Genomic DNA, 12,138 nt, shown 5'->3' on the forward strand with positions numbered 1-12,138 from the left:
GTCTATAGGGGAGATGGACTGTCCTAGAGGCAGCCTATTCAAACCACAGTCCATACAAGAGTCAGTCTATACGATCGACAGTCTATAATGCAACACAAACACGCAAGCGATCAGTCAGGTGTGCGGTGTGCGTGATAAGCCAGCAGATGATACACAAATATGGACCCATTTAGCCTTCAACAGACTGTTGGGGCAAGTGCTCTTAGCTAGTAGCACCAATGAAGTCCGGAACGACACACGGGGGGGGGGGGATGATGTGGACAGTGTCACGCCCGGCCGCCTTCGTCTCCCCAGCGCTGATGTTAACACACAGCACTCGGTACTCGTTTAAGAAGGCTGAGTGCATCTAGAGGAGGCTCGAGACTGGTTTAAATATTCGCCACTGTTATTGATCTTGAGCGGGAATGGAACTCGGGCCGATGGGTTTGTGTCGCAGTCCTGCACCACTCCCCCGACACATTTACACTGTTAATGTCGACTGCGAGTTTTCACTGGCCCGTGTTATTAGTTAAATAATTGTGATAGGTGACGGCTTGGGCAGGCCTTCATCCAGCAGTAGATTGACCATTGCTGGTGACGACGATGTTATAATTATTTATAGATTTCTCAAAGCAATGCCTGACATCGTTATGAGAATTCCAGAGACTGCATCGGCACAGACGAACGGCATCGGCTGGAACGGCCTCTGATCCACGGCCTGACAGCCACATGGACTGCGCGTATAGACACTCGCAACTCATATCTATATACACACACACATGTACAGCACGTATAGCCACACTCACACACATATATAGTGCACTTACACTCATATATATCTACTGCACTCATATACGTACCCTCGTCTCTGTGGGGGCGGGTGTGTTTGAACATACTTCACCACGCTAGTCACTGCCGGGGAGTGATTAAGTGCTCCGGACTGATTCAGAGATCACTCGCCACTGATGTTAGCCGTCGCCTGGAATGGGAGTGGGCCCGCCGATGGGTTCAGAGCGCATTGCGATAACCACCGCGTAGTAGAGTCCAACTAGAATATTGAGTCGTGAATCCAGACTCATCTTTTAAACGATGAAGGCACGTGGGCCTGGGCACGAATCGCGTCACGGCGATAAGGGGCGATGATGGACGCTGGGCAAGGATCATAACGGAGCGGCAGGCCAAGCAGCGGAACGCGCTCCGAGAGGATTACCACCGACCGGGAGGAGATGGAGCGCGAAGTCGACTCGTGCGCACGTGGCTGGATGTATTTGTTGCATCGCAGGATCGTGAGAGGTGGCGGTGACTTGGGGAGGCCTTCATCATCCAGCAGTGGATCGATCACCGTGGTTTATGATCGCCATCATCCAACGCGCCTCGCTTAGTCGCGCGAGCGAGATGAGAGGAAGAGCGAAGCGTGAAGTGAGAGAGGAGAGAGGGAGGGAGAGAGTGCGAGCGAGCGAGCGATCTCGCGTTATTCCCCAGAGCCAATCTTATCCCTGGCCGTTTAGCAGGCTCATTGGGAGGCTAATTGGCGCGAGCTTAACGATTCCCCCCGTGAGACGTTCGCGCCGCTACCGCGGCTGCTGCTGCTCAGCGGCCACGCGAACGCGGCGCCGGATTCTATTAGCGACGATAAATGTTGAGCCGTACGCGACAAGCCTCTGTGTGTGCGCGCACTCTCCACGCGCGTTCGTTAAATCATTCGCCCCCGGCGGATTTGAGACGATATCCGTGCTGTGCTCCTCGGTTCTCTTCGCACGTGTGTGTGTGTCGTGTGGTGTGTGTCGTGTGGTGTGTGTCGTGTGGTGTGTGTGTCGTGTGTGTCGTGTGGTGTGTGTCGTGTGTAATGGGGAGCGGTGGCGCAGTGATTAGCGCACGGAGCTACCGACTCGGCGACCCCGACCGAGATCGATTCCCGCTCAAGAGCAATGTGTTGAGTAGTTGAACCATGTCACGGGAATCTCCTAGGTTGACTCAGCCTTAAACGAGTACCCGGTGCGGTGTGTAAAACATCAGCACTGGGGAGACAAAGGCGACCGACCGGGCGTGGTTCTGTCCACACCACTGCCTCGTGTCCCGCTCCGATCTTCATATCGGTGCATGCTAACAACAGTTGCCCCAGCAGTCTGTTAACGCTATAAGGGGATATTTGTGTTTGTTTGTTGCACTTAAAACATCATTTATCACGCACGCATCCCGGTAGCGCGATCCAGACAACGGGAGAAGTTCTATTAGCGCAGTTTTTTTTGTGTTCCGACCCCGAATTTTTCTTTCAGGAAATCGTTTTATTTGATCAACCGGGCCCGAAACGAAACTTCACTTCACAGTGAAGTTTCGTTCGTATCGGGTCAACTTCACGCGCGCTATCGCGAGCCTCCGAGCCCGTTCCAGACGGACAGCGCTATCACGCCGCGCTCCCCTTGAGCACCAGGACACGATTTGTACCAATTCGCGTCGTTGCCTCCGGCTGCAAAACCCCTCGCGGTGTCATCGCCGACGCGCACAGAACGACACCAAAGGCGCAGCCCCGCGATTGTTCGCTCACGTGACTGCTCACGTGACTGCTCGCGGGCGAAGGGGCCGCTCCACTCGACCGGGGCGATCTTCCGTGATCATCTTTGGTCGACTCTTCCAACGTGGAAGAGGTGGGGGTTAACCCACACTGTCCCCTACCTGCACTGTATTTAATTTGAAGTGTTGACCTCTCTCTCTGGAGTGACGATTTTAGTCTCGGAGTTATAATTTCGTTCTAAAAAAACGCTTCGTACCGCCTATTCGTAAGCATAATTTCGTTAGCCGTAAAATCAAAGACTTTACAAGTCAGCGAATTAAATGAAGAGTTGCGGATTTAAACCGGCCGCACGCCAGCGGTGCACAAGGACAGTCAACAGAAACAACTCAAAACGTTCCTCAGTAGCACTGCCCCAACTGTAGGGGAAAGCAATACACAAGAGGCGACGTTTCGGGCAATGACCCTTTTTCACATTGCAGGAAGATTTGTACGAGTGTAGAAGATCGCTCTATGTTGTTGAAAGTTGCGATGTAAGCGAAAGGCATAGCGGCCTGGCCCACATCTACGCAAACAGGTGTGCAACTCGGTTGTAAGCGGTTGAATCGAACGTCCGTCTCTGCTCACGCTGGGAGTAGAGACTCGACCCTCAAGCATCTAGCAGCTCGGCGATCCGTGGCGACTTGCCGCAACACGCACTGTGGCCAACATTGAATTCGCGTTTTCATTCAACTTGTGCGCAACTTGTGGCTCAGATTGTGGGACAAAGCAGTCGCAGGATATGATAATTATTATTGATCGCTCAGGTGATGGGACCCGATTCGAGGCCGTGTCTACTCGCCGAAGCGATCAAACAATCGTTTGCGAATATTATCAAAATTTTGATGGCTTAATCCTGGCCATGAGATATCTCCACACTCTCCAGAAGTGCGTCTCAACCCGCATCGCCACGAGGAGGCCAATCGCAGAGCCTCGGCGTGTCTCAGAAAAACTGATATCGAACGCGAGACATTCCGCCTGCTTGACGTCGCAATATTCCCTGTGTCGCGTAATCATCAGATTTAAAATTAAAGCAATAATCACTACACTGTCTGAACACGTGGGACTTTCACAGCCAATATAAAATATTATTTTGGGGGTTGTGCCAAGTAATGTTCTCGCTACAATTTTTGTCATAAGACCCCTCCACCACCCGACTTGGCCGAACAAATGACATTGTCGCAGATGACACTCGCTGATCGTTCACGAGTGAGATCGTTGGTCTTCCCACGCCGACACCGCAAGACGTGCGCGGGTGTGCACTCCACGGGGGTGCGGAGGGATACAGCGATCTTCAGCGGTGAGACCCCCTCGCGTAATTACTGGACATCTGTGAACAAGATCTCCATAGCTCATCGGATGTGTCCAGGATAAATACAGATTTTCAGTCTGAATTTGTTAACCACGAGTCACTCGGTTTTCCGAGTCGCCTACAACGTGACCGCGCTTACAAATCGAGCAACGGCATCATCGTCATCATCATCGCCTCTCACCGCTTTGTCCACATCGGAGCGAGCAGTTGCGCAAACGAGGAAATCAGGCGGCGGATTGAGGTCGTAACGACAAACAAAATCACCGTTCCTTATCGAACGCGTCGTGCGATGCAACCCGTCGCTTTAACTCGCCGAGCGGATCGCGTGAGAGAGTGGAGTCTGCGTTGCCTCTACTGCGCGCGACACGTGTTCAGTGACGCCTCAAACATAAGCGACTGATCGCTCGGATGTGCACCGGGCTTAACGCGACAGCCGCCACTTGTTGTGACGCGATTTGGCGCGACAGCGCGCGACCGTCGCTGCAACACGAAACCACGCGTTACACACAGGGTCCATAGCCCCCCCACCCACGCACAGCCCCCCACCCACACATAGCCCTGCACACAGGGCCCATGCCCCCCCCCCCACCACAGGACAGGGCTTCTGGGTCGATCCATGTCAGCAGCAGCAGAAGCGAAGCTCGGGAGCGGAGTCGGGTTTCGAGTCGTCTGGGTGTCACTAGCGAGGCGTGGTCCGTTAAACAAATGCCGCTGGGTTTTGCCGATGTAGTGTACAGTACACATCTCACACAGAGACGCACGGTTTTACAACATCCCAGGCTAGGAGGATCATTATTTCGATTAACTCTTAAAATCTATTTACAATTTTGTATAAACTTGCCTAGGCATAAATATAAAGACAAAGACCCCCCCCCCCCGGATTGCGTTTAAGAGACTGTTGGGGAAAGAGCGGTGTGGCAGTAGCAGGGCACACAAGGGGTGGGTAGCCATCGTTACGCCGGACCGCCTTTGTCTCCCCGGTCCCAGGACCGTTTCAGATATTTTATCACTGACATTGGTCGTGAGCGCGAATCGAACTCGGGTTTGCCGGGTTCGTGGCGCAACGCGCAAACCGCGACACTACCACGCCCGACACGCACACACGCACACACACACACACACGAACACACACACGCACACACGCACACACGCGCACACACGCGCACACACGCACACACACGCACACGCGCACACACACGCACACACAGACACGCACACACACACGCGCACACACACACGCACACACACACGTACACACACGCACACGCACACACACACACGCACACACACACACACGCACGCACAACACACACACACGCACACACGCACACACGCACACACACACACGCGCACACACGCACACACACACGCACACAAACGCACACGCGCACACGCGCACACACACGCACACACGTAAACACACACACACGCGCACACACACACGCGCACACACGCACACACACACGCACACACACGCATACGCACACACACACACGCGCACCCACACACGCGCACACACGCACACACACACGCACACACGCACACACACACGCGCACACACACACACGCGCACACACACACGCACACACACACGCGCGAGTGTCTCACCTTGCGTCCATTCCCCTCTCCTCGTCTTCCTCCTCGCTCCTCTTCCCCGTGGCGCCTTGGACCCGTGGCCACGCGAACTCAGCTGCGGTTCGCGCGACACAAACTCGGAGAGAAAGTTACTCAGCAAGGACGCATTCACACGGAAGAAGGCCCCTCGACCGAAACGTCGACAGCGTTTTCCCTTTCCTCGCGGTGATAGCAAAGCAAATGCGCGAGCGTGACACACATCCCCGTGATGGAGATGACGCCCCGCTCTACGTACGTTGAACTTCTTTCGCACCGTACAGAGCCAACCGTGATAATCGGAGGTGTGGGGAAGGACTTCGAAGTCGGCACACCAAGACGTCCTTCGCACAACCACAGAAATGGCCCTGCTAGACCCTTCTTCACGTGTCACGGGTTTGTAAATCTCCAGCTGCTCATTTGATTCTACATATCACGTTATTTTAATACGTGGTATGTGCATGTGTGTATCCATATATATGTGTGACAATTTCATTTTGCGCGTGTAGTGTGGTTAGCATTTGCCATCTTAGATTTCGTGTATCGAGTCACCAGTAAGTATATACACAGCGCGTATCGAGTCACCAGTATGTATATACACAGCGCGTATCGAGTCACCAGTAGGTATATACACAGCGCGTATCGAGTCACCAGTAAGTATATACACAGCGCGTATCGAGTATCCAGTAGGTATATACACAGCGCGTATCGAGTCACCAGTAGGTATATACACAGCGCGTATCGAGTCACCAGTAGGTATATACACAGTGCATATCGAGTCACCAGTAGGTATATACACAGCGCGTATCGAGTCACCAGTAGGTATATACACAGCGCGTATCGAGTCACCAGTAGGTATATACACAGCGCGTATCGAGTCACTAGTAGGTATATACACAGCGCGTATCGAGTCACCAGTAGGTATATACACAGCGCGTATCGAGTATCCAGTAAGTATATACACAGCGCGTATCGAGTCACCAGTAGGTATATACACAGCGCGTATCGAGTATCCAGTAGGTATATACACAGCGCGTATCGAGTATTCAGTAGGTATATACACAGCGCGTTTCGAGTCACCAGTAGGTATATACACAGCGCGTATCGAGTATCCAGTAGGTATATACACAGCGCGTATCGAGTCACCAGTAGGTATATACACAGCGCGTATCGAGTATCCAGTAGGTATATACACAGCGCGTATCGAGTCACCAGTAGGTATATACACAGCGCGTATCGAGTATCCAGTAGGTATATACACAGCGCGTATCGAGACTTATCCCAGATACGCCGCGAATGAACACGTTAAACCAAGTACTATACTCTACCTCTATTAATACGCTCGCAATAAATTCGTCACTCGCCGTTTCCCATTTCTGCGGATTTCGTGGCGAGAGCACAAACCGAGACCACGTCCCTCGAGCGACGGCGGTGGCCGTGATTGCTACGGGAGGACTCGTCCCGCCCGTGTCGAGTGAACGCGACCCGCACATGCCACGTGCCGTGAAACGTCACCCATGATATATGTGTGTGTGTGTATATTGTTGGGGGAAAGTTTCTACAAAAACGTGTTCAATCAGCAAAACACTCTTAAGAAATGTAATTTTGATCGGGTCACCGTGGGGTAAAACAAGATACCAGTCTCCCAACTTTCATTATCCACGCTCTCTCTCTCCTGAACCTCAAATAAATGTATTAAAGTGCTATGAAGAATTAGGGCCATTGCCCGAAACGCCGCCTATTAATACGTGTAGCGATCTCCGGGCCACACGCGCTTGTGACTACGGGTACGTTGGCGTGCTTCGATACCCGTGGCGCTGCCGACGCAGCGCGTGGCCACTCGACGTGACGGCCGCCACGGTAGCGGCACTCGCAGACAAATCCCACGTGGGCAGTAGAATCGTGGAGACAAAACTCAAAGCAAACGCGGTGAATTACAAACTTTTAAAAACGGTTTTATTTCTAGATCTCTTCTCTCTCTCTCTCTCTAAAGCGGTGTATATATAACAACGATGCAAAGAGGTCAGTGTGATGTGGTCATTAGTTACAGCAGAAATAAACGATGTTATGTACAAAATTGAGACAGCTTCGAAAAAAAATACTACACAAACGAATGTGTATAAGAACACTATTATGAACACTGTAAACCATCTCTCGTGTCCGTTTTTAATCCGTTTTCCACACAAAACAGCCTTTACAAAATATTACACAGCAAAAAAACACACACGAAATAAAGATCATACATAATAATAAGAATGATAATAATGACATGTCACCAAGATGTATTGAGTGTCTCGAATCGGGGACATCTGGTCGTCTATTTAAATCGCGTGGCTGGACTAAAACTTCCACGGCCAGCCACTGCCTTCCAAATGATAACAACAAGGATAATAATTATGATAATAATAATTAGAAATTGTGATTCATGGTAAGAATTATCCACGTATCGTGTCAAACGTGTGACGCGAACCAAAGTCGAACGACCAATATCATCACCGCCATCACCACCTCCATCGTCATCACAGCTTTTTCATCTCAGTAGAAGTCGCAATTAGGGTTCTCAAAAGAGGAAATAATATTATATAGAATCACTGTTAAACCAAACATTTGTAACCGTAATAATTAAGCGTAACTAGCGGATCTCTGAGCTACCCACGGAACCGACACGGGATGATGCGGCATTAATTAGAATATATATCTGCGATGTAAACTTTGAACGAAAACGCCACCTTGCGTGTTTTATTTTTAACCCGCGGCAGCCGCCACCTCGCAGAGAGAGAGAGCGGTTGCAAGTTACTGCCGCGACTGCCGTTGGTTTCTCCAGGCCGCGCATCCACACGGAGCGACAAGGCGACCGCGTTGATTACAGAGCCTCCTTCTGTGTGCGAGTGTATCTGTCCGTGCGTCTGTCTGCTCCCCTGTGTGCGCGCGCGCGTGTCGCTCGGGGTGCAAGTTTGTCTGTGTGGCAATTCCATGAATGTACCCGTCCATCTGCGTGTGCCGTGATTACAAGTCGATTTGTGTGTCTGTCTGTATCCGCATGTCTGTGTGTTAGTCACTGTGTCCGACTCGCTGTGTATGTCTCTGTGCGTCCGTCTATCAGTGTTCGTCTGATGGGGAGCGGTGGCGAATATTTCGGTCCAGGACCTCCCCCCCCCGCCAGGTCAACTCAGCCTTCAAATGAAGTGCGATGTATAAACATCGCGATCGTCGAGATGAATGCGGTAGTGGGTGGTGTGAGCCACGCACTCGCTTCGTGTGCCGGTTCCGGCCTTCACTCGCCCCAACAGTCTACTCAAGGCCATACGGGCTGGTTGGATCTCTGTGTGCGTGTGTGTCTGCGTATCCATCCGTCTGTCCGTCCGTCCATAAGTCCGTCTCGTTGTCCACGCGTCCAGTGTTCCGTTACACACCGGTGCGACGCGCTACACAGGCCGGATGATGCGTGCGGTGGAGTCGTCCCGAGTTCTGCGGCGACCCCCGGCGCACCCGGAGAGGCCCAGGGCTCAGGCCGTCGCGTTCTGCAGAAGCCCCCTTCTCATATCGGCGGCTCAAATGTAATCCTCCTCCTCCTCCTCCCTCCCTCGCGCTCCGCCGCGTGATCGCGAGCCAAGGCCACGGTGAAAGAGAGTAGTGTCTCTAGAGATTCATCAAGGCATTCGAGTGGGGGTCCGATACGCGTGAGGCGGCTCCCATCAGCACCACGGTCTACAAACATCATCACCATCATCACCATCACCGTTATTAGCATCATCAGAGTCATCATTTGCAGTCTCACAACAAACACGTAAAACTCGAGTCGTCGCGATCCGACGCGGTCTTACACGACGAGTTTGTCGTAATTTTAACTGTTTTGTTTAAACAAGTCGGTGCGCGCTGCACTTGCCCGATGCTTGTTAAATGTCCCACGTTAAGTAAATACAAAATACAATTAGATGTACACAGCCGCAAAAGTATGATTTTGGACTATGGATTTAATATAATATAGCAAGCTCGTCCGATTAGACAGCCGCAATGTTTCCAGTGCACATCCTGAATGCATGATTGTACAGATTTCTAGTGATGAGTACTGCATGATTGCACTGATTGTTAATGATTAGTACTGCATAATTGTACTGATTGTTAGTGATGAGTACTCGGCTGGGAACTCTCACGATACATGCACACAACACCGCAGAGAGCAATTATCGGTGGCCCCTTCTGTACCACACAAGACACGCAACCAACACAATCATCAATTAAAATCGTCGCTCTATAAACGCAAGGTACGATTTAAGTTTTACCTATCATCCGGCGCGTGCAGCGCGCTAACGAGTTCAATTTGTAATTTTAAAAATAACTAACTTTAAATTCGTTTTCAACTTCGAAAAAAGTGGGGCGGGGGGGGGGGTGGAGGCTGCCGCTGTTAGGGGTCGCGAGTAACGGGGATTTTGGAACTAGAACGAACCCCAACTAGAAAACAAACTCACCAACTACACGGCAAGTTCATTGGCGAATTACACGCTAGGAATAAACAATTAACACAAATTAATCTGTTTGCCCCACTCTAATCCGTAGCGAGTGCTACAGGCCGTGGGCGACTTAACGTGCCTCGGGCCATCATCCCCCCTCCTTCACCGCCACATCAACATAAAACACCGCAATGCGTGAGCGGCGCGTTCGTGCGCGTGCTGAGTATGACTCACATGTGCGTGAGGGGTATGGTTCCGTTGGGGCCGGCGTTCTGGTAGTGCTGACTCAGGTGGTGGTGCAGCCTGCTCTGGGCCACCTCGGACACGCCAGCCTCACTGCTGCCCATGGGCAGGTACATACTGATCATCTCGCGCAGGTCCCCAGGGCACGCCGCGCGTCCACTCCCGCCGCTGCCTCCACCACCTCCACCGCCTCCACCACCGCCGGGCGCGGCTACGGCCGGCGGGGATGGCGTGGCCGCCTCGCTCTTCCCGACGCTCGTGAGCGAAGAGAGGGGAGGTAGCGCCTGAGGTTGATGCGAGTGCTGCTGCTGCTGCTGCGCTTGATATCCGATCCCAGGAGACGACATCTCCCGCACCTGTTGCGCATAGCCGGAGGCCGGAGACAGCGTGCGCCCGGGCTGCACGTAAATTCCGCCGACGGGAGACAAGGTGCGCTGCTGCTGCTGCTGCTGTTGCTGCTGCTGCTGGTGCTGCTGTTGCTGCTGATGATGGTGACCGAAGCTCGAAGTGGCGTGAGAAGGAGGCGGGGAGAGCGCTCTGCTGGGTTGGGGCGCGTACGAGACGCTGTAGCCGGCCGCCGCGGCCCCGTTCAGGTAGCCCTGCCCGCCGGGCAGGTACTGCAGGCCGCTCATGTCGTATCGGTGCAGGCCCTGCAACTGCGCAGCCCCGTGCGCTGCGCTGAGCGCGGCGTGCTGCGAGTAGGCGTGGGCCAGCGGCTCCTGCTGCAGGCCCGCGGCGGCCGCTGCGTAGGCGCTGCCGTTGGGCCAGCAGCCGTTGAGCTGCGGGTAGGGGTCCAGGCGCTGGCCGAGGCCGGCGGCCGCGGCGGCCGCGGCGCTGCCCGGGGGCCCCCCGGAGGCCAAGAGGCCGCCCTGCAGAGAGAACTTATCCTTCTTGAGCAGGGTCTTGGTCTTGCGACGGGGCCGGTACTTGTAGTCCGGGTGTTCCTTCATGTGCAGCGCGCGCAGCCGCTTCGCCTCGTCGATGAAGGGCCTCTTCTCGGCCTCGGTGAGGAGCTTCCACTCGGCGCCGAGCCGCTTGGAGATCTCAGAGTTGTGCATCTTGGGGTTCTCCTGGGCCATCTTCCTCCGCTGGCCGCGCGACCACACCATGAAGGCGTTCATGGGCCGCTTGACGCGGTCGTCGGGGACTTTCCCGTCGCCGCCAGCGCCGAGGACCCCCCCGCCGCCAGCACCGCCAGGTCCCGACACCGCCTTGGGTTGTGGCCCCCCGACGGGCTTGAGCTCGGCCTCCAGCATGCTGTACATCTCGGCGCCTGCTCCACTCTCCTCGCCCTCACCGGCAGCAGCTGATGATGGTGTTGATGGTGGTGTCCGCTGCACGAGGTGATGATGGTGGCTGCTGCTGCTGCTGACGATGGGTGTGATGGAATTGCTGCTGCTCGAGAGACCTCACAAACAGCAACTGGGGTGGACAATGCAGTCTCGCGTCCGGGGACCGCGAGTTAGTTGTGCAGTTCGTTCAACTCGCAGCACACCAACTCGGCAGGTAGAGTGCGTGTAGGTGTGGGTAGTGTGTAGGTGTGGGTAGCGTGTAGGTGTGAGTAGCGTGCAGGGGTGGGTAGCGTGCAGGTGTGAGTAGTGTGCAGGTGTGAGTAGCGTGCAGGGGTGGGTAGCGTGCAGGTGTGGGTAGCGTGCAGGTGTATCTGGGAGGGTGCAGCACGAAGAGCTCTCGTCACGTCCACCACCCACCCGTGCCTCCCTCTCTCTACTCGGGCCCTGCGCTCCCCCCGCTGGGTTTTATAGTTCACCACACCGCGCCGCCCGCCAATCAGCGCGCGCGCGCTCCCCTTAAGAACACGCCCTTCTCGCTCCGCAGACCACGCCCACAGTGGCGGTAGATGCGCGCGGGGCGGGGGGGAAAGGTTGCGAGGGGCGGGGCGGGCAGGTGCGCGCTCCTCCGCGGGGGGGGGGGGATGCGCGTGGAAGTGTTGGAGGGGCATTACCTGTCCGCGTGTGTGTAGGTGTGTGTTGGTG

General features: G+C 54.2%; 1 protein-coding gene across 2 annotated transcripts; it reads right to left on the bottom strand.

The window, feature by feature from the left end:
- Positions 1-7,384: 7,384 nt before the first annotated feature.
- SOX2 (SRY-box transcription factor 2) lies at positions 7,385-11,909 on the bottom strand. 2 transcript variants are annotated; one of them, XM_032977917.2, is made up of 2 exons: positions 10,136-11,909; positions 7,385-9,089 (listed from the first exon to the last, which is right to left on the bottom strand). In XM_032977917.2, the coding sequence occupies exons 1-2, from the start codon at positions 11,407-11,409 to the stop codon at positions 9,002-9,004; spliced, it is 1,362 nt and encodes a 453-aa protein (XP_032833808.1). In that variant the 5' UTR covers positions 11,410-11,909; the 3' UTR covers positions 7,385-9,001. The 2 variants fall into 2 exon arrangements, with proteins under 2 accessions (XP_032833808.1, XP_032833809.1); XM_032977918.2 differs by having other exon boundaries at positions 7,385-9,158; positions 10,136-11,906.
- Between the last annotated feature and the right edge of the window lie 229 nt (positions 11,910-12,138).

Source organism: Petromyzon marinus, chromosome 64 (genome assembly GCF_048934315.1).
Source record: "Petromyzon marinus isolate PM22_M1 ecotype Great Lakes invasive population chromosome 64, UKy_Petmar_22M1.pri1.0, whole genome shotgun sequence".
Lineage (NCBI taxonomy): Eukaryota > Metazoa > Chordata > Hyperoartia > Petromyzontiformes > Petromyzontidae > Petromyzon > Petromyzon marinus.

What these genes read in the sequence shown, in the direction of transcription:
- SOX2 (XM_032977917.2), bottom strand. Translation starts at nt 11,409, where the DNA reads ATGTACAGCATGCTGGAGGCCGAGCTCAAGCCCGTCGGGGGGCCACAA. An exon ending in ACCATACCCCTCACGCACAT is followed by an intron (nt 9,090 to 10,135) that starts GTGAGTCATACT and finishes ATGAATCTCTAG; the next exon opens with AGACACTACTCTCTTTCACC.